Genomic DNA, 23,744 nt, shown 5'->3' on the forward strand with positions numbered 1-23,744 from the left:
GACCAACCCCTGGGAGCACTGATGGGGACCAACCCCTGGGAGCACTGATGGGGACCAACCCCTGGGAGCACTGATGGGGACCAACCCCTGGGAGCACTGATGGGATCAACACATGGGAGCATTGATGGGGATCAACACATGGGAGCATTGATGGGGACCAACCCCTGGGAGCACTGATGGGGACCAACCCCTGGGAGCACTGATGGGGACCAACACATGGGAGCCCTGATGGGGACCAACCCCTGGGAGAACAGGTGGGGACGTTCACTGTGATTAAGCCATGGGTGTGTGGCTTGAGGGAAATTGTGATTGGACTAGTTGGAAACGTGGGTAAGTACCTGGTAAGCACTTGGCTTTGTTGTTGGGAGAGCTCTGCCACTCTTCCCCTTTACCTCACAGACTCACTGGGAGTGACAGGAACTTCCCATTCTCATGTATACTCTCTCCTGTGTGTTCCTTTTCCCGTGTAGTCACCACCAAGAGCCACGAGCCTGGAAGGTCCCAGGTTATGCTGCTAAGGAATCAGTGTACTAAGGAATCAGGAAGGGTAAAACCATCTTGTGAATAGAAACAGCCCTCTTCTGTTGTTTATGTTCTCAATCTAGGTTAATATAAATTCCTCCTTTTAGAAAAGATATTATATGGCATATAATGAAAAAAATACAATGAAAAGTTGAAGGGATTTTTATATGAAAAAATTGGGTAAATATTTCAATGTTTTTATAGACTGTTGTGTTAGGAGAAATATAACAATAGTTCAGAATTTTTACTGATATCTGGTGATTGTATATATCACAAATTACTCCTTTCTTCCTCGGTATATTCACTGAAAAAAATCACTGTCGCTTTATTTGTTTTTGTTTGTTTGTTTTAATAATTGGCAAAGACATTTACCAACAGGGATCTTGCAGGGGGTGGTGGCACATGGCTCTAATCTCAAAACTCAGGAATTGGAGAAGGGAAGATCTAACACTTGCAAATAACCTGGCCTGCAAAATGGGCCAATGTTTTAAAATTGTGAGAGGTGCAAGGAAGTTTTGGTTCAATAAAATAGACATTTAATTTGAATTTAAAACCACAGCACAAAATATTTACAATAAAATTTTATTTTATAATCAACTCCTTCAAAGAAGACTTAAAGGTAATAATCCTGCCATATTTTACTATACTGTATTCTGGGCATGTTATTTCATGTATATCAAGTACAAATACATTAATGTGGTATTAATATAGATAACTAAGTTATAACATTAAATTAGTATCTATGAAGATGAAAATACTATTTTCTTCCCAGTTTTCATTGTTCTGCAAGATATATTATTTGCAAAAAAGGCCCTTCAATGCCTAATGTAAAATACAATCTCTTTCCTTTACTAGTGAACTTTACCAAATACTTTCATATTATTGCTCTATAAAATACCTTAAAAATAAGAATGAAGGATTTTGTCTGTGTTTTCCCAGTGAAATCGGTATCTCATGGCTGTATTTTAAATATGAGTCACCTTCATTTAGTTTGTTCATTTATTTTTGAATAAATGCCAAAGTGTTATTTCAGTTTGACCTTTGGAACAGTAATAGAAGCATTGATGTCTAGATTGCACTCTTCAGTCCTTCTAGGCATGTTAACAAGGCAATGAGGCATGAGTAAGATTTACATTCATCACCTTTCTTCAAGCGCTGAATGGCTATATGGTTCATTTTCTTTTGTGTTTGAGTCCTTTTTCCCTGAGTATCAAGCCATCCTGATAAGCTACTTGAATCGTTTGGTTTTAGATGTCTTCTTTTCATTAATGTTTGGTGTCATTGTTACTGCTAAAGTCAATTGTGAGTTATTTATCATTTGACGACTCAGAACCTAAGAGTAGCAAGTGGGTAATTGCTTCTGTGGCACAGACAAAACGATATTTCAGGTCCATTGACTGCTGGAAAGGGTTGGAAAAGAGTCATCTGAGACAGTAAGAATCATGAAATGGCTAAAAGGGAACTGTAGCATTATTTTGTGAGATGCTGAAAACGTGTTTGCATCTTCTCTTTAAGATTTGGAAGTTATATACTTCCTTTTTTATTTTGAGTTGTTGCTGTTTTGTGGGTAGGTCTAAACGTTAATGTTTTAACATTCATTTAGATTTATTTGCATAAGGAAGACAGTACTCCATGCTTTAAGGGCATTGGCTTTTGATCCCCGGCTCTTCTAGTAAGCCATTAGCACCTGTTGCCTTCTATTCTAGTCTCCCAGTTTCCACCTGAGGCAGAAAGAAATGGTATAACATTGTAAAGCCACATAGAATGTGACTAGAATGTAGGAGCTCAAAACTGTGTTGTCTTCTCTAGACTGCCCAAAAGCTCCTAAATCATCATGGCTCACTGAGGCTAAAATGGCTGGAAATAAACATGTGATTTTTAAAAAAAATTCTTTAGACAGACCCCATTCCTATTATCGTTGTTGTAAGTTGTGACTATGGTAATGAATATGTGTGTTTTTCCATTACTAGAAGGAGTTATAGTTCAGTGCACTGAAGCTTTGGATAAAGTATTGAATCAATCTGACCAGTCTTAATAGTGATATAGAATTGACATTAAAACAGAATTTAAACATAACTGTGGATTCCCAAGTAACAGTGGTATATTGGAAAACATCAATTAAATGGTTGGTATAAAAAATACAAAGCACAAAGATTTTAAGATATAATATGGAAAATAAACAGAAATACTCCTGTCCATATGCTTTGCATTGGGTAAGGCTGTCACACACTGAGCACAAAATGTCACCTTCTTGTTGCTCCAAAGAAACAAGAAGGTCCTGATAACATTCCACAAAGCTTTTAAGTTTTGTTCCACTATTTGCTGTAAAACACAGGTTTTTAGATACCTAATACTCAAAAGGATAAATTATGCTTTAGTTAACATCATTTAAAGCTAAAAACTAAATTTCTTACGAATTATGTGTATGACCTATGATAGATGAAATTTTCCTTACTTATAATGAGCTGAGTTTCTGAGTAGCTTTATTATCCTGTCAGGTGTCATACCTGGTGATATCAGAGGCTAAGTAGGACATAGAGTCTTTTGTTCTTCAGTGGGTACATTTGCTCTTCTTCAGATATACGTAGTTCTGTGTCTGAAAGGAAACTGATATCTTAAAAGGCCATAACAATTAACCGCATTTTTATGCATGGTTTGACATAAATTCAGAGGATTCAGAAAACTAGATGCCAGTGCATGGAATTAGTTTGATGAAGTGATTTCATTTGGATCTGTGTCTCTCTAATCTAGACATTTTCGTGTGTTAGATGACAGTTCTGAACTTGCCATTATCTTCTACAGAAATGTATGGGTGTGTAGATTATGTAACTCTAACAAGAACTGTCTCTGTGAATGGGTGAAGTTTTGGTGTTTGTACTATTTCAGGTAGGCTTTCCCCAAATTAACTCACACTCCAGTCCTACACACGTTAGTTTTATACTGTATCTCAGGGTAAGGACTGGTTGTTTACGATGTGAGAGACTTTGTGAAATAGACATCTGGGCCATCTCTACCTTTGTGTGTTCCTATATTTTTAGGCATATAAGGAAAGGAACTAAAGGTTCAAGCTAACAGCATTCAAATGACATGAGTGGATTTGGTAGTAATTTTTTAAAGGTATCCACAAGTAAAGGAATTATCTAAAAGCTTACTTCTTATTGATATCAAAACCGTCATGAGTTTCCTTTCCTCTCTTTGTATTTCAATCATAATAAAGTGGTTGAAGCACAAACTAAATACTATCAAATTCCAAATGTTGATAACATTGCAATTTGGGTCAGTGAGTGATGACTCTGAAGCTTAAAAAAAAATGCACACTCTCATGTCTTTCCTCTTCTCGCAAGTTGCAACAGGAACTTCTAGCCATAAAACAACAGCAAGAACTCCTAGAAAAGGAGCAGAAACTGGAGCAGCAGAGGCAAGAACAGGAAGGAGAGAGGCATCGCAGAGAGCAGCAGCTTCCTCCTCTCAGAGGCAAAGACAGAGGACGAGAAAGTAAGAGGCACCAGGGTAACAGACACACTCTCCTCCCAAATGCAAGGAAATAATGGAAATAAGCCTGTAAAAACTGTCCTTGTCTAGTTAAAAGACTAACTTATAGACTAAAGTGCCCTTTTGTAGCAGCTCTGCAGAGCATAATGAGAAATCAACACAGCATTGCCAAAAACGGAGGCTGTTTCTTTGGACTTTGAAAACACCGTCACACTAAAGTGATCGAATGTAAGACTCCCTGTTCAGCAATAAAGCTATGTCTAATGTTTTCATTTCTCCCATCTTCCTGCCCAAGCAGTCATTGTTCTGAACATCATAACACGTCTCTGTTCCCTTTTGTTGTACTTAGACACAAGGCAGAATGTTTGTAAAATAATGGTCCACAAGAGGGAGACAGATCCAAATAATTGCCCGTTACCCAGTCAGTTCAAACTCAGGTGGGTGGTGCAAAGTTTAAATTGTGGTGATTTGAACTGAAATTATCAACAGACTTTATTTGCTAAATAATCAAATGAATTTTAAAACAATGTTGAATTTTTTAACCAGAAACTCAGAAAAGATCATTTTAATGCATTGTAATCTCCAACATTCCCCAAGACTCCTGATTTAAAAAGACATAAAATTGAAAATTAGCATTTTATTCCTATTTATTTATTTACTTATTTATTTTTGTCAGTACTGGGGATTGAACATAGGGCTTCACAAATACTAGGAAAGCATGGTACCATTAACTATAGCCCCAACCCTCAACACTTTTCTTTTTAAACTTACAGACAAATTCCTTCCTATAAAATGATAAAAAAAACTCATTGGAGGTATTTTGAAAGTCTGTAGCATAAGTAACAGTTACAAGACAGGGCTCTGCTATTTTCTAAAGCTATGTAGATTCTGGTTTTTCTTTTAATAGGAAATCTTCATATGCTGTGGCCCGTGATGTGTCTTCGTAACCCTTGTTTAGTACTCTTGAGTGGTGAGAGGAAGGTATCCCATAGGCAGCATCTGTCTCCCTGTGTGTGTTTCAGGGGCAGCGGCAAGCACAGAGGTAAAGCAGAAGCTTCAGGAATTCCTGTTGAGTAAATCAGCAACAAAAGACACTCCAAGCAACGGAAAGAATCATTCCGTGAGCCGCCATCCCAAGCTCTGGTACACGTATGTTCTGTGTTTAACTGTTTTCACCCTGAGGGGAGAGAGCAAGCTTCTATCGTCAGCTGACCTGAGCAGAAAGCCTGAGCTTGCTTGGGTGCTGACACGTTCCTGGAAATCTCTAAGGGTCAGCTCTTTTTCTCCACAAAAAGGACCACAAAAGACATCTGACTCTAGAGTTGCTGGGAAGGACCTGAGGGAAAAAAAAATATAACAAAGAACATAGGAGCATAGGAGTGAGCAGTGCCCAATTAGCATTAGTGTTTATCACTGTGAGGGCAGGGAGTGTATCCTCGTCTTTGTTGAATGGGAAACTGGCATCTGAGTGGAACTCAACTGTGATGTTGAATCCCCAGGTAGTTCCTCTGATATATCTGCAGAATTTGTGAGCATTTAGCAGATTGTGGCTTTGTTTTGTTTCACTTGGCTTAATATATAAAATAGAAACCAGAGCTATTTTGAGAAATTCAGATGACTTTCTGTCTTTTCAAAAGGAAGATGGAAAAGTGAAGGGCAGAGAGGAAGATAAGTAAACAAACCCAAGCCTTTAGTGACTCCTTCAGGCATGCCACTGTACCTCACTTCTCTCTACCCAGTGAAATCAGGATTTCCTTTTTGAGATAGAAACTGACAGGATGCATGGTGCTACCGAAGCTTTCATGAAACCACATTTCCCCAAGTCCAGCAGAAATCTTACATAAAATACAATTCTTTTCTCTGTCAGATAGATAGAAATGATTTTTTTCAGCATCAGGCCAAAGTCTAGATATATAAATCATATATGATAATAGGCTAGTAGGTAATGCATTAATTTTTCTCATAAATGTGTTTGTTGAATGGCCTAAAGACTTTATGTGACATATTTTTCAACCCCTCACATCAAGGACAGGAAGTATATATTATTATTTTATAGAATTCAGAAGCATTTGAACAATTGTGTCCCGTGTGTTTTTCACTAACCTGAGAAACCAGCATCACAAAGTAATCTGAAAAAAATTTAATTTTGTTACCTGAGATTGTCTTCATAGTATGTGACTGATTCACAATACTTTCAAAGTTAAAACATTTTAAGAAAAAAAAAACAATTTTCTAATGAGAACCAAATATTAGGCAATCATTTATCTGCTGAATATTTTCCGGCTGTTCCCTTAAGTATATTAGATAGGGCTCCTCATGTCAGTAGTGATCTTTTCTTGTTTTTACAGGATATAATTCTACCTAGCCATAAGTCATTAATTTTAGGACTTAGCTATGTGGCTCTGGGAAATTTCTTTCACTTCTCAAAGAATCAGCTTCTGTCTCTGTAGAAAGGGCACAATAACATTTTGATGCTTTTTACCAGTTAGAAGTACATGAAATGACCTTAAGTAAGTTAATTGTTGAGAATATATTTTTTTCCAACTTTTTTATTTGAATTAGAAACAGGATTGTTTTACATGACAATCCCAGTTCCCTTCTCCCACCCTTCCTCCTCTACCCCCCAAAACCTTATCTGTCACATATCTTTTCTGCTCCCCCTGGATGGTGAGGCCTTCCATAGGGGGTCATCAGAGTCTTTCATATCTTTTGGGATAGGGCCTAGACCCACCCCCATGTGTCTTGGCTCAGGGAGTATTCCTCTTTATGGAATGGGCTCCCAAAGTCCACACCTATGCTAGGGATAAGTACTGGGATTCTACAGGTGGTCCCATAGATTTCTGAGGTTTCCTCACAGAAACCCATGTTCCTGGGGTCTGGATCAGTCCCATGCTGGTATTCCAGCTATGAGAATATATTTTTCAAATGAAGACATGTGGTGGAACAGACAGTGTGGAAGTGATCCTGTGGCCTGAGCATCCTCTTTGTTATATATGATAATTGTGATGTGGTACATACTGCAGAGTCTGAGTTCAGTCCTCTAAATTCTTCTTCACAGCACAGTTGCTTATTTTTCAATATATTCATTAAAAAAGAGAAAATATTTTAAAAAGTTAGTTTTCTGTTGAAGAGGGATGTACTTTCTATCCCACATGTTAAGAAGGGCTGTGGGAGTCAGGCCTCTGAGGCCCCGGGTACTGGAGTCTGTTCAGTACACAGACCCTCCTCATGCTCTTGGCTATGCTATCTGACAGTAATGAGGCCTTTGGGCATGTTTACTTCCACCGTGATAGTACTATAATGGTGATTCCAAAGGATTCAAATGGTAGCCTTTTTTTGTTGTTGTTTATTTTTAATTTCTGTATAAAAAATCTCAGTTCTTCTAACAAAGTGAAATGTTCCATGTGATTGAATAACCAAACACAAGGTGGTCATTGCTAGGAATCCTGTATCATCCCATATTTTGCTGCAGGAAATGTGGATGCATGAGGCTGTGGTTTGTAGGCACGAAGGAGGAAGGACATAAATACAGCTAAGTGTGTGGACGCATGTGCAGCTGACTTCTTCTGACTAACATGCGTGGAAATCCAGAATCAGTATGAACTTCTTTGTGTTTCGTAGGGCTGCTCACCACACATCGCTGGATCAAAGCTCTCCACCTCTCAGTGGAACATCTCCATCCTACAAGTACACATTACCAGGAGCCCAAGATGCCAAGGACGATTTCCCCTTGAGAAAAACTGGTAAGTCGGCATAGCAAGGGCAACACTTTCTTCTTTGTGACATATCTCACTTTTGTTTTCCTCCCTTCTAGATAAAAACTAAAGAATGTGAGGTCTAGGTAGTACACCCTATACTCAAGCTTAGTGAAACATCCATGTCCACAAGCATGTGCACACGTGAACTGTTGTACTTACACAGATGCACGACTCCTGTTCCTTATTTCTTCGAAAGTCCCTTTACTATGCAACTGAGCTATCTGTGTAAGACTGAAAAGTGTTTTATTTCAATTAGCAATAAATGTTAGAATAAAGGAACACAGTGGTGTCATTTTTGGGGGGAGTGTCATAGTGCAGTTTTATTTGGAATTTAATGGACAGTATCTCTCTGAATCACGCATATTTTCCCATCTTCTGTTCCCTTTGAATGTCACTGACAATTGGTATTTAATATGTGTATGCTCTTCCCACTATAATCAATGTGTACATTCTGTTCTAAAGCTCTCACTGTTTAGAAACTGCAGCTTTTCAAAGATTTAAAATGGTTTACGTCCACAACTTTCAAACAAGTATTCATAGATAGTCGAACTATTGTATTTTACTCAGGTCTTGTCTAAGGATTATATCTCTGTAATTTGTGTATGAAATCCACAGTGGTCATTTCAAATAATTATTACATTCATTTTTCAAAGCAATTTGGAGAAATTAAAACAGAGGTAGATTATACACACACATGCTGAAGCTAATTTCTGCCAGATAATTTACCTGTGGCATAATGAAGATTTAAAAATACAATCAATACTGAGTAAGAATTTATTATCCCCCATCTACCTTACATGGTCCCAGATGCAGGGAAAGTGTGCTAATGCTCCCAAGACACTCAGTGCCTTTTTATTTTTATAGCCTAGAGATTTTTGCGTTTCTAGGATGTTAGATGCAGTGGAACACTTCAGCAGGATGCAATGCAAAGGGAAGAAAATCCGAGCTTCATGTATTCCATGCGAATCTCACATTGCTACCTACATATTGTGCTATCTTTCTTACAAGTAAAGTTCTCTAGGACAAAGGGAGGAATAAAGAGTGAGGCTTTCTGTATTCTAAACATTGGGATTTAGGTTCTGAAAATTGATTCATAAAGAATGTGAGACTTAACAGCCTTAAGATTTAGTGGCATGTGTAGCAACTATTGACAAAAATTCTGTGAGCATTCCTGCAGTCAGAGAAGGAACTGTGGTGAACTAGCCCCTGAAATCATGAGAAGGAAAGAACACAGAGGCAGGCTCCTTGTAGCAGAAGGTTCCTACAAGTGATATGTTCCGCAGACCTCTGTCCCCAGAGCACTGAGACTGCACAGTGGCTTAGACCTGATAGTGCCCTCCAGCGAAGAGGCATCTGGCCCCAAGCATACACAAAGACAATCTTTTTAAAAAATAAAATAAATAAAACTAGTGAGTACTGAAAGCTGGTATTTCAGTCCTGCTCTGTCCATGAGAACATTCTATTCCCATGAGAAGAACCAATAGCAAGTTGTTAATTTATTTTCACTGAGATTCCCAGTCCACAGGACAGTCATGTTCAGGGTGTAGGTTATGTACACTAACCTGAATCTGGGCACATATGTCAGAAGTTCCTTCTGCACCATCAAGTGGTTTATAACACATGTGAAATCCATGGCCTGTCTAACGGTGTATTTTCCATAGCTGCCCAGTATTGAAATGTATTCATTTTCTGCTGAAAATCTAATATTTACGAAATATCAGGCTGCTGATATGCAAAACCAAACACTTTCAAACTTTGTAGCAATAACTGCTGTTAATACTTTAACATTGCTCTAGGGTTTCAGAATACTCCCTGTTCAATTCCCATTGTCTGACTAAGAAAAATGTGATGTGTGTTTTCTACATACAAAAATACTTAGAGATTCTCTTGATTCATTACAAGTAGGCAAAACTCTTCAATATCCAGACATATATCCATTTGGTATATTCCAATTGTATTGTGAGAAAATTAAAACTTATCTTTGTCATACATCACTGAGACATTTCAATAATATTTCAATTAATGACTAGCAGGTCAACACTTACTATATTCTATTGACTAAAATGCCAATTTGAAAGATGTAAACAATAAAATTTTGCCATGATAAAATGTAAGTGTTGATTGGGGAAAGTGTGTAAGTGAATTTTGTATGCTAAAGTTTCATCACATTGAGCTGAAGCTGGTGTATTGCAGTTTAGCTCATTCGGGAGAATTAACAGACAGCTAACAAAGAGTCAAGCTTTGTCATTGAAGCCAGATTTTCAACTTCTGCTACTTGGATGTTATCCCCAGACTTGTTAAATGAGTAAATCCTGTCTTTTTGAGCTTCATATTATACTACATATTTTTTCTTTCATCGTGGCCATTTATTGAATTACTTGTGTTTATTAGTAAGGTTTGGAGAATAAAACTGGAACTAGAGTAAGAAAAGTCTTGGTGGCTCTAAATAGATTAAGTCATCCCAGGATGTCCCTTCAGCAGTGAGCACAATTTGGAAGCTCTCTGAGCTTTCTGGACACCTATGTCTTTTAGACACGGACAACCCAGGAACAGGCAGCTATAAAAGTCTTAGTTTCCCTCAGGATGTGAACTTTCTCATGTGAAGTAGGCCCTTTAATACCTCTTCTTGGAAGGTTCAGAACTGTCCCCTAGCCTGTTTCAGCTAATAAGACCCATTTACTTTCTTTTAAAAAATACTTATTTTTATTTTATGTGCATTGGTTTTTGCCTGCATGTATATCTGTGTGAGGCTGTCAAACACCTGGGACTGAAGTTACAGACAATTGTGAGCTGCCCTGTGGATGCTGGGAATTGAACCTGGGTCCTCTGAAAGACCAGCTAATGGTCTTAACCACTAAGCCATCTCTGTAGATTTTGTTTTTTTAAATACTTAAATGAATGCCCCGCACAGATGGCTTTCAAATTGGGAATAACATACTTTTGTACATACTTAAAGTATCCCTCTCACTACAATTTCTTTGTTCCATAACACAAAAGTTGGCTTATGGGAGCATTTGGAATATACTTTGGCTGAGAATAGTGTTATTGCTATAGAACTAGTTTCCCTCCTTCTACAGCACACCATGGGATTGATAATAAAGTAGGAAGCTTCTGGGGGTTGGCACTTTCAAAGGATTGCATATTTCTCACAGAGATATTATATGCATACTGACTTTGAACTGACCTTCAAAACCATTTAATTTGGATTCTGTTCCAGTGAGTATGTGCATATGTTTCATAAAATATTATGACAAAAATTTCTAGAGGTTTTATACTCTATTATATTATTGAGGTCTTACCCAGTGAACTTTGCCTTTCTTTGAATGTTATAATCTTTCCACTTAATACTTCTGAACAAAGCAAGCTGGCAGGGTATATTAACCTCTTAAAGTGCACAAGCCATATAAAGCTTGGCTTTGGCTAATAAGACTGTTCCAGCCCTACTGAAACACTCATTTTAATGGTCAGAAACACTAGAATATGACTCAAAGATGGAAGAGATCCAAGCATAAGTTAAGGTCAAGGAAGGCCAATGGCATTTTCCATTTAGAGTAAATTGGAAAGGAGACAGTTGGGTTGAGACTTACAGCTTGGTTAATCTCCTGATACAGCAGACAGCAGTGAGGATACCCTTGATGACCTATCCAAGGCATTATAATCCAAAGTTAGCTAAAGGATATTTCCTTAAAAGTTTGTAAAATGTCTCCCTTCCTCCTTTCTCTCTCCCTGTCTCTAACTCCTTCTCTTCTTTCTCCCCCTACCCCATCTGTGGTTTTGCATATTCCCTGGCCTTTCAGAACTTGGAATGATGGCTAAAAGAAGCATCTTGGTTATCTCAAGTCCTTATCATATAGGAAGATCTGTACTGTGTTTTTACTTTTACTCAACTTGTTTTTAATCAATAAACTTAGTTTTTAGGATAGTTTTTGACTTACAGGTTGAACAAATAGCAGGATAGGAGGTCTCAGAATAAGAGGTCTGAGAATCCAGTAGTTTTCAGCCCACAAGACTGGATGTCTCAGCTGGTCTTCAGTATACACCAGAATCCTGAAGAAGTGGATTCTACTGCTAGTGAAGGAGTGGACTTGTTAGCAAGGGCAAGAGCAAGCAAGCAAAAGAGAGAGCATGTCCTGTGTACAGGATGCCAGCAGAAGGTGTGGCTCAGATTAAAGGTAGATCTTCCCAGCTCAAAAGATTGAGATTAAAGGTGGATCTTCCCAATCTTCCCACCTCACAGATCCATATTTAGCAGTGGGTCTTCCCACTTCCAAGGATTTAATTAAGAAAAATTCACCACAGGTGTGCCCACCCATTTTTGTTTTTAATTAATTCTATATGTAGTCAAGTTGACAACCAAGAATATCCCCTACAGGGTCTGGGGAAATGGCTCAGTGTTTAAAAAACATTAGCTGCTCTTCCAGAGCACCTGGGTTCAGTTCCCAGCACCTACATGGCAGTTTGCAACTGTCTGTAACTCAAAGATCTGACACCCTCACATAGATATATATGCAGGCAAAACACCAATGCACATAAAACAAAAACAAATAATTAAAAAGGAAGAGCCATTACAGCATTATACACTTAATCTTAACTCTATGTTTTTAAGGAATTGAAACTTATCAAACATTATCATTGAATAATATTTCTTTGTATTCATGAACCATAGTTGATTTTTCCACTTACCTGTACCTGCAGAAGTCAGATTGATTGATTCAAAATTTGGATGGTTGTGAGTAGAGCTACAAGATTTTGTGCCATGTTTTCAGCTTAACTGAGTAAAATTCTCAGAAGACTGTCCAGTTATTTTCCACATATGTGATGGGTCTTACTTCTATTCCTAGTGTCTTTCACTAAACAGAACACTTACAGTTTAATAAAGTTAGACTTATCAGTATTTTTTCATGGATAATGCTTTTAGAATTGAATTTATAAGCATTGTTAAACACAGGAGCATTTATGTTGTCTTACTAGAAATTTTTTTCAGATTTTTTTATTTGAATTAGAAACAAGTTTGTTTTACATGTCAATTCCAGTTCCCTCCCTCCCCTCTTCCCCTACAACCCTCCCCCCAAATAAAACCCTACCTATCACATATCCTTTCTCCTCCCCAGGGAGGATGAGGCCTTACATAGGGGGTCATCAGATCTGTCATATCCTTTGGAATAGGCTCTAGGCCTAGATCAGTACTTATCCCTAGCATAGGTGTGGACTTTGGGAGTCCATTCCACATAGAGAGATACTCCCTGAGTCTCACTAGAAATTTTATATATCATGAACATCACTTAGAATTATAATCCATTTTGACTTAATGTTGAGAACTTGTAATATTTTGTGTGACTGTGTGACCTCTTTGCCTAAATACTCAAAAAGGTGTAACTCAGTCCTTATACTGAGAGATTTTATTTAGCAACATATGATATCTAATTTGGGTATTATCTTTCTCATTATGTGGTGATTACGTTTGAATTCCTTTTTATGTATGTATATGATTTAGGAAGCTTTTATAGTAATAGGTTGCCATATGGATTTTCAAAAGGCCTTTCATGTTAGTTATCCTCCTCACATTCCCTCCTCTACTCTGACCTTCCACCAAACCTCTTTAATTCTACTGTTCTATCTTTCCTTTTTATTCCTTTGGAGGGATTTTATTTCCCCTTTCTTGGAAGGACCCTTATTCCCCTTTATGAGCTACCTAAACTCTAATGGATATTCTATATGAAACACACATAATCTAAATTATGAAAGCTAATATCCACATATTTCACTGATTTCTCTCTCAGTATGATTGTCATTTATATATAGGTAGGATACTGATTTTTGTGGGTTGATTTTGAATCTTGCTACTTTGCTGAAATGGTTTTTCAGCTGTAGACATTTCCTGGTAGGGTCTTTTATGAATAAAATTCTATCACCTGAAAAAACAGTATATTAGTTAAGGTTTCTATTACAGTAACAAACAGTACAATGAAGGAAAATTATAAGAGGAAGTATTTAATTAGTCTTACAGTTCAAGAGGATCAGAGTTGTTGATGGTGGAGCAAGAGCATGATGCTGGGAACAGCTAAGAGCTCATGTCTTTGATGAGCAAGCAGGAGGCAGGGAGAGCACTCTGGCAATATAGCAAGATTCTTTTTAAATCTTAAAGCCTGCATCCTGTGACATACCCCCTTGAACAAAACCAAAACTCCTAATTTTTCCAAAACTTCTCCTCATATGGAGACCAACAATTGAAAAACATGAACCTCTGTGGCCATTCTCATTTAAACATCATAAAGGTGCTTTGACTTCTCTCTTTCCTGTTTGTATTCCCTGTAATCTCCTTCAGATGTCATTGCTTGGGATAATACTTCACACACTACAGTGCATGAGTATGGAGAGGGTAGACATCTTTGTCTTGTTCCTCATGGTCTTCCACTTCTCCACTTATGTCCACTGTTGTTTTACTTGTGTTGTACAGCTCATGCTTAAGCAATAATGTTGACGAGACATTATGGGTGTATGTTCTGACATTGCTGAAAGACACTGGCTCATAGAAAATTTTGAAACCTTGGACTTTTACAATCTTTCATCACCTATTCTGCATCGATCCCTGAGCCTTACATGTGTGAGTGTTTTGTTGATTTATCCATTGGGACTGGGCTCCATAACAACGCATTTCAATTGGTTGTGGTTTTCTGTAATGATCTTTACCTGTTTCAAAGAAAGATTTCTTGATATGGGGTGAGAGCTATACTTATCTGTGTATGTAAGGACAAGTGTTTAAAATGTAGTTATGAATTACACTGGTTAAGTGAAGTGGTGGTTATAGTTTCTCCTCCAGAATCTGTGACTTCGTGAGCCCTTGGTAGGTGGCTAGGTCTTCAGTACAAAACTTACCTCTTGTTTATCAGGTCTTATGCCCAATTAGAAAGCTGTTGGTTGCCACCAAGATAATTGTGCCAGTACTGCACCCTTAGGGTTCATGTGTCATACTGGTCATTGTGGTTTGCAGGTGTCTGAGCTGGTAGGGTTATCCCTTGCTTCCCTCTTATCATCCAGTTTTAATGCATTACCTTGGCTCAGTCAACTATGTGTATGCTTAACTAATAGACTTGCTTACATTCATCTATCTATCTTTTTGTCAATACCACATTGTCATAATTATTGCAGCTCTCTAGCAATTCTTGAAGTCAGGTAATGTCAATCTTTCATCTCTTCTTCAGTATAATACCATCTACTTTTGATCATCTGTCTTCTCATGTGTACATTAGATTGTATTTGTTGATACCCTCTACCTAAATTAATGGGATTATGACTGTGTTGAATGTATAAATCATGTTGGAAAACATTTTCATCGTGATACTGATTTCCTAACCATGAACACAAATAATTTACCTTTTCTTAGATCAGCTAACAGCAATTACAATAAGAAGAAGAAAAAATGAAGCATTTTATTTCACCTTTTATATCCATTCCTTTACACAAACCTCAGCTTATGATGTATTCCTTTTTTTTGATAATTTCTTTTAGCCCCTTTTTTCAAGGCAGGACCATTTGTAAACATTTCTTTGTTTTGTTTGCCTTTATCTTTACTTCATGCTTGAAGGATTCAGATTTCTGAACTTTAAACACTTCTCTACAACATTCTTCTCTTGATTACATGATTTCTGGCAAGAAACTTGATGTAATTCTTATCCTTTCAACCCATATGTAAAATGTTTTCTCTTTTCTACTTCCCTGCAGATTTTTAGAAACCTGTCTTAATATCTTTGAATTTTGAACATGATATTTATACAACTTCATGTTGTCTGAATTCTTGTATTTGACGACCAGTGTCTGTCTTTAATTTTGGATAATTTCCACTCACTGTAACTTCAAATTCTTCTTCTTGGGCTTAGCAGGTAAAAGTGCTGGCTGCTCCCATCTCACACCCTGTGTTATATGCCTGGAATCCATGGAGGGAAGAAAATAACTCCTGAAAGTTGTTTTTAGATTTCTACATGTGTGCCATGTCATGAATATTCCTGAACTCTCTCTCTCTCTCTCTCTCTCTCTCTCTCTCTCTCTCTCTCTCTCTCTCTCTGTCTCTCTCTCTCACACACACACACACACACACACACACACACACACACACAGATACATACACACAAGCAAAAGACACGCACACACACATACACACAACAGCTATTACTGCTACTACTACTATACTACTACTATTAGTTTATTAATTAAATAATTTTTTTCTGTTTCTTATCTCTCATTAGTTATATTGATGTGCTTATTAGGCATAGATTGTGCCATCATTTTGCCCCACAAATGGAAGGTTTTCTGCTTAGTTTTTAAAATTCTTTTGGAGGGAAGAAGAGCTACTGTTAAATATATCAAGATCATTCTCTTCTACATTGTCTTGTCTACTGATGAGACTATCCATGGTATACTTTCTGTTACTGGGTTTTTATTTTTAGGATTCCCCTTTTTAATGTGTCATGTTTTATTTATTTGTGACTCTGTGTGTCTATTTATATGCAAGCATGCACACACATGTGCACAGGTGTGAAGATCAGAGGACAACTTGTACGAGTTGTTATTTCAGTCTTCCATTTGGGTCTTGGGAATCAAACTCTAGTCTTTGAGCTTCACTTTGAGCACCTTCACCTTCTGGGCCATCTGACTGTCCAGAATTTTTATTTCATTGCTTCTTTAAAATTTCCATGTTTCTGGGTAAATTTGCCATCTATCTGCTCCTCCATTTGAGCCTGTAATACATTACAAGTAGTTATTTGTTAACTGCCTAGTGATTCCAAAATATATTTGCTCTGAGTCTAAGAGTATATGTATTGACTCTTCAAGCTGTGTTTTTCTTGTTGTTATTTGCTTCATTTATAATTCTGTTGAAAGAAGAAATGTTTGGATGGAAAATAAAAGTTCTATATTTTTGTGCTTTTGATGTAAATATGTATGTGCATTTATCTGGAGCTGACCTCTTTTTAAAAACAATTTGCTAAAACTGTGTATGCCAGAGAATTCAGCTTCCTCTGGTTTCTGTGTTGTCCACCCCAAAGTCCCATATTATCTTGGGATTTCACTAAACTTTGTTTCTTAAATAGCCTCTGTTTCCTAGATCCCTCAGTTCTAACCCATTCTTCCTCTACAGGAATCTTGATGACGGTATAAGATGTAGATATTTTTGTTCTGTGCACCCATTTATGTGTCAGTTATTCTTCCTTTATTGGTGGGATCAACAGTATATTCATTGTTACACTGAAAAAGAAGTGTGATCACATCTTGGGTTGGAACAGAATATAATACATTTAAGAATTAGAAGGACTGAATTTGTCTTATTTTTTGGTAATAATCAATTCATGACCTTCTTATAAGGTCAGAAAAAGTGAAACCACATTTTGACAATCCAGTAATCAGAAATCTCATGTACTTTGAAAATAAGATAAAATTAATACAAGGCAACTGCAATTAATAATAATTATGGTGTAAGAAACTGCAATATTTTAATCAGTTTTGAGTAGTAAGATTACCTGTTATGAATTAAAAATACGAATTTATAATTTGTAAATTTTCACTTTAAAATAATAGAAATCGTAATAGAAAATAATGTTACTAAGACTATTTGATCTAAAGATTGAGTATAATTACATTAGACTCAGTGACTACAATGACTAAAAATTCATAGTTCCGTGAATGAGAAGCTGGTCTAACTAATTGCAAGTGTAATCAGTATGGTGGGTAACTAGAGTTAAATATAAGCACCAATTGTGAACTGTGGAATGATTAATCAGCCTCGTAAGAAGTCAGCTTACTTGTTTGAAGGGGAGTGGAGAGAAGCCAATGTAGTTTAGAATGGCAAGATATGGAAACAACATGACTTGGCATCAGGTGGATAAGGTTGAGAACTCTTCTTAGCTCAGTACTGTGTAGTCTCTACATATTATGGTTTCAAATTTTCAGGCATCCATTATGGTAGAGCTATTATAAGCAACTAAAGTATTGCAAGAACGTCCTGTGCATGGTGCCTGAAATAAGTACATATATTTCCAGTATACGTTACTGAGAATAATGATGCAATATTAGTAAAAGGAAATATTACTCCTAGAACAGAATTTAAAGGAATTTGAATGGCATTTGTTTTCTTAACCTTGTCACTAAATCTTGTGAAAATTGAAGTGTTTTAAATTTTAGAATTTTCATGTAAATAAAAATAGACAAATGATATTATATAAGGACATTTATTATTTTCTTTCATGAAGATTATGAGAAGAAAATGTTAGTTAACTGAAAAAGTTATAGGTGAAATATAAATGAATGCTGTTGCATAATCTGATCTCATACTCAGTATAATTATCCATTCATTCAAAGTCTAATGAAATATTTTTCATTCCCTATAAAATGCACAATTAAAAGCAGGCAGGACATACTAGATAAGATTGGAATGAGAAATTGGCAAAAAATAATAATTAAGATTTTTAAAGTGTTTAGCCATCTGTTGTAAAGTCAGGAGAATAGTTAAAAATCATAATTTGTAAAATGCACAATTATAGAACTTGAAATCCTGAGGAAATATTCCATACAAGTATATGCACTTATTTTTCTTTAGACATAGCTAGTGAATATATCAAAAGATGAAATGAAACAAATGATGAAATATTTATGATGTTATTATCTTTCCATTTTTATCCAGCTATCTGGTTCCTTTGAAAGTATCCCTTATGTCAGAGAATTGGCTTGATACCATTACCATGTGTTCCAGCGGCTTCTTCCTATGTATGTTTTAATGGGATGGCAGCTTGGTAAGGTATAGGGATCTTTGTCTTTCTGCAGATTCCCCAGCTTCTGTTATAGATTGGTTTGGTCCTTAGTTACTGGCCTTTTTTTTTCTCTTTCTCCATAATTCCCATGCTCTTGAGCTCCCTGAATGTGTAGTCTCCAGCCACTATCATTTCTTTTAGTAAAAGTTATCATTTATCTACCAATTCTAAGATATCAGATTGCCTTTATCTTTTTCCAATTTGATATCTTTAAAAATGTCATGAGTGAGCTTGTTATACCTTCACTCCCTAACAAGTGCTGGGCACACTCCTGAAGATGCAGGAAGGAGTTTTGTAGCAGACAGCTTGCCGTTGAGTGCTTGTGTTCTTGATGGTGAGTGCATGCAGGAGAACCCTGACAGGAGACTGAAGTCTGGTTTAGTAGCATATGAGCCATCCTCTTTACTGAGAAGTTCCTTCATATTTCCAGGTTACCAGCATTCCTGAGTGAAAGCAATGGTCTAAATCACTTGAAAACATGGCTAAGAGAAGATATAAGATGCTTGCATTTTTCAGTATAATGTTTATTTCACTTTACTCCTTTTTAAATTAATTTTTATTTAAATTTAAAACAATCTTATTTTACATACCAATCCCAGTTTCTTCTCTCTCCCAAATTCCCATTGTCCCCACCAACCTTTCATCCCATCCTCCACCCACTCCTTAGGGAGGGTGAGGTCTTCCAAAGGGGATCATTAAAGTCTGTCACATCATTTGGGGCAAGGTCTAGGCCCTCCCCCATGTATCTAGGCTGAGAGAGTATCCTTCCACAGGGAATGGGCTCCCAAAATCTATGTACTAGGGATAAATACTGGCAGTCTATACTACTAGAGGCCGTGTAGACTGCCCTGGCCTCCTAACTGACACCCATGCTCACGGGTCTTGGTTCCATCCAATGCTGGTTTCCCAGCTGTCAGACTGGCATCCATGAGCCTTCACTTGTTCAGGTCAGCTGTTTCTGTGGGTTTCCCCAACACGGTCTTGACCCCTTTGCTCATCACTCCTCCCTCTCTATAACTGGATTCCAGGAGTTCACCTCAGTGTTTAGTAGTGGGTATCTGCTTCTGCTTCCATCAGCTACTGCATGAAGGCTCTAGGATGGCATTTAAGTCAATCATCAATCTCATTACAGGGGAAGGGCATTATTGCTTTGATTCTTAGCTGGAGTCATCCACTTTATTCTTAATATTTTGGTTTTATTTTGTATATGTTAAAGTACCTCACATAAACATCATAGTCACAGGGAATTTATTGGAAAGCAGAGGCTGCTGTATGTGGTTCCTTAAGAAAAGTACAGAGCCACATTGCCCCCAAAATGTTTCAGTGGTCACAGAAATGTTCTGCATATATTAATTCTCCTAATTCGGTTGCTACTATCTAGGTGTAGTCACTGGACACTGGGCACTGGCTATGGAGCTGGCATTATTTGGAACTGAGGGTTTTTGTTTTTTGTTTTTTGTTTTTTTTCTTCTCTGTGGCTAGTAACTGTCCTATAATAGAGCACAGGTATTGACAAGCAAAGCTGTGACGTAATTGTCACTCCAAACACTCAGAGCTCACTAAGCAATATTACCTTCACTTTAGGTCACCCCATAAATAATCTCAGATCAGACATTTTCAGAACTCTAATGTTTAAAGAGCAAAAATGTAAAAAAATAAAAAAGCATTTTAGCTCACATAGTAGTCTAGTCTATTGACTAGTCTATTGACTATTATGTTTAGATACTCGCATGATATTCATTGTATTCAAGTGTTATTAGGCATATGTGAGGTCTGTTCTGAGTTCTGCTGGGCTTCTTGCATAACAATGCTGTCTAAATAGTGGCAAGGAGACCCAAGAGCCCTAGGCTTACCCCTTCATACTTAGGACCCCCAGGAACCCCAGACATGTACCTCTTTACACATTAGGAGCCTCAGGCTTACCTCTTAGCACCTTAGGAGCCCCAGGCTAACCTCTTCACACCTTAAGGATACAAAAGCAAACATTATTTCTTAGTTTTCAGGAAAATTCCCAGGGCTATCTCACTTGAATGCCTTGGCTCATGTGCATTGTCATTTTGGTGATAGATTTGATTATATCAGGAGTAGATGGAGGAATGCCTGGCCATTTATTCTAGATGTCTGGGTAGAGTCTACATCTCAAATAAGTGAAATACTGGCCAGCATTCTTCCTTTTAGTGGGTGGTTAGGAGCCTGAAAACTCCTATTCAGAATTTTGTATGGATTTTTATACCAATGCTGGGATTTCCCCAGTCTGTTTCTTCAGATCTCCATTGACTGTTCAGTCTCAAATACAAAAAACCTAAGTATCATGACTTACAGAAAACACTCTGTGATACTTCCGCCATCCTCACTCCCAGCAGGGGTGTTGAAGCCTCACAATTCAGCATCTTGGTTTTCGCCTGCCCCCTGGGTTATTCCCAAACATATACTATCCCTCCTAACAGTGTTATTTCTCCAGTGACCAGATTGTGTTTTACTTTTATGTTCTCAACAATAGAGATAATATTATTTTTATGTGATGCAGTTGTGTTATTTCAAAAACATTTTTTTTTCATCACAATCTAATGCATGACATAAATACACACAAATCTCTAGCTGGTACAAAAAATATTTTATTTATCTTTTAAATGTTAAAAATGTAATTGGATCATATTAAGTTCTTAATTTTGCAGTTGTATGTGGCTTTTGAAACAAATTCCATATTCCCCATGTGAAATAAATCATGGTTGAATAATAAGGAACATATATGTTGTCAAGAGGAACATCAAGCACACTGAATTTGATAGTGTTTTTTACCCTCAAGCACTGAGCTTCTCCACAGTATGAAATATCAAGGAAGTGAAAGCTTATTTTGATGTGATATTCACTCACATCAAAACCACTAAGTTTAAGGAGAATAATACAGGTTAATGGGCAGATCCAAGTAGATGTGAATAGATAAGACTTCTCTTTTTGTACTAGACAGTCTTCTTAGCACTGACATACACATCTCATTGCTCTTGCCAGCCTGTCATCACAGGGTGCAGTGTCCTATTTCAGTCTTCACTTTATTTACTAGAGCACAGGTCCAGTACAGGCTCAAAGACAGCAAGTGTTGCTTCCCATCCCAGCCTCTCATTCTTTGGTCCTTTTTCAAAAATATCAGCTACTTAGTATCACTGGGAAGGGAAGTTTTGCTAAAATTAAAGTGCTGTGTTGCATCCATTTTCCTAAGAGCAGAAAGCCAATGCCATATTACTTGTGCCATTTGCAAACTGACTTCAGTTCAATCATACATAATGTTCAAAATATTTTAAAATAGCATGTGAGTTTTCTCTAATCATTGAAGGCCAATGAAACAGACATTTTCTATAGAAAGAAAATTATTTAAAGTCACAATGTGATACGTTCTTTCTACGTCTGATGATTTAATTATTTTTCAAATAAACTATTCTAAAAATAAAGCATTTTCACTTAAAGTTGGATTATCCGAATTTATTTGTCATGAACAAATATACAACGTAATTGATCTGTGACATAATATGAGGAGCTACAAAAATAAAATAGTGCCAAATGTTAGCTTGAATTTTCTATCTACAAAAAGGCTATTTTCAAAATCTGCTAGATCTCTTTACTGGAACTGATAGACTTATGAATGTATAAATAGTAAACATTTTTATATGTGTTTCAAGATTCCTTGGAGAAGATTCCTAAAATGTACTACAATTCAGTTACAACATAGCTATAAAATTATGAAGAGTAATTATCTAGCTTTTATTGAAGTTTTTAAACACGGACACTATGTTTCCATTAAAGTTACCTATATATGCATGGAAAATGGCTTCTCTTAGGATTTATTGCTAGAATAATATTTACTTTCTTGAAGAAATGATATGCCTACTTATTGCAACACACACAATGATTTTATAAGCTGCCTCGAAGGAGATAGACATAAAGGATGGTATATACAAATAGGCCAACTAACAGGGATCCAAATAAGGAAAGAAAATATAATGTAGGATTCCATGACGAAAACCCGTGCTGCAGAATGCAGGAAGAGGAGGAAAGTGCTGCATACCCAAGGTTGACATGGTAGGATTAGAAGCCTGGCATTTACTTCAGTGTACTTATATAATCAGTTGTAGAATCTGAGTATTCTACTCAGAACATCCAAGAGGTGAGTCATAGGAGGTCACAGGAAAGTACCCAGTGTAGTAAGAGAAGAAGGTATGCCATATTTGGAAACACTATGATTGATTGTTAGGTCTCAACCCCTCTCCCTTCTCTTTCTCTCCCTCCTGCCTCTCCCTTCTCTTTCAAAGCCTCCCTACTCCCTCATTCTCCCCTCCCACCAAGAATTACAAATAAATAAAATACAGGAAGTTTATGCACAGTGAACTTGTGAGTTTGAAATTTTCCCATGCTACACGTCGAGACTATGCTGGTTACAAAGTATTGGCAACCTTATTTTAGACACTGTGTTGGAGAGCACAGTCTAAGGTACTACATATGTTTTACATACAATTAAAGGGGAAATGGAGGTGAGAGTGAGCAGAGCTTAGAAACTGTCTTCGTCAGGGTTTACTATTGCTGTGAGGAGACACCGTGCCCACGGCAATTCTTAAAACGTTTAGTTGAAGGGGCTCACTTACAGTTCAGTGGTTCGTCCATAATGGTGGCGGGCATGCTGCATGCAGGCAGATGTGCAGGCATGCAGGCAAGATGCTAACATCTTGACTCAGAGGCAACAGGAAGTTCACTGACTGACACACTAAGTGAAGCTTTCCAAAAAAGATCTCAAAGCTCACCCCCACAATGATACACGTCCAGCAGAAGGTGTGCTTTCCAGCGTCAAGATCTATACTGAAATTATGTGTCATCCAGCCTCCTCCAACAAGACCACATTTCCTAATAGTGCCACTCTCTATGAACTTATGGGGGCCAAATACATGGAAGCTACCAATGGGCCTGAGAAGCTAACCTTCCTAGTGACCACGAATTGGTTTCTACTTCCTCATAAAATGGAGATCGTCAGAGACTGGAATGTACCATTTCATCTGTCCTTTAGTTTTGCTATTCTTCCTAGAATTTCATTACTAATTGATCTTCCAATTCAAGCAGTTGGTCTATTCAGCTATTTTCTGAATAAGTGAGGATATCATGGTAATTAAAGAAAGCTTTTCATTCCACA

At 37.2% G+C, this 23,744-nt stretch overlaps 1 protein-coding gene across 21 annotated transcripts in view; it reads left to right on the plus strand.

Annotated features, from left to right (window-relative positions):
- The window catches only part of Hdac9 (histone deacetylase 9), a 535,633-nt gene that overhangs the window by 464,162 nt on the left and 47,727 nt on the right, over positions 1-23,744 (plus strand). For 12 of the 21 annotated variants that reach the window (XM_035444951.1, XM_035444962.1, XM_035444952.1 and 9 more), the window contains 3 exons: positions 3,867-4,017; positions 5,037-5,163; positions 7,636-7,757. In XM_035444951.1, coding sequence (XP_035300842.1) covers positions 3,867-4,017; positions 5,037-5,163; positions 7,636-7,757 — 400 coding nt within the window. The remainder of the gene's footprint in view (positions 1-3,866; positions 4,018-5,036; positions 5,164-7,635; positions 7,758-23,744) is intronic. The other 9 variants (XM_035444957.1, XM_035444965.1, XM_035444963.1 and 6 more) reach the window with 3 other exon arrangements.

This window comes from Cricetulus griseus, chromosome 5, assembly GCF_003668045.3.
Source record: "Cricetulus griseus strain 17A/GY chromosome 5, alternate assembly CriGri-PICRH-1.0, whole genome shotgun sequence".
Lineage (NCBI taxonomy): Eukaryota > Metazoa > Chordata > Mammalia > Rodentia > Cricetidae > Cricetulus > Cricetulus griseus.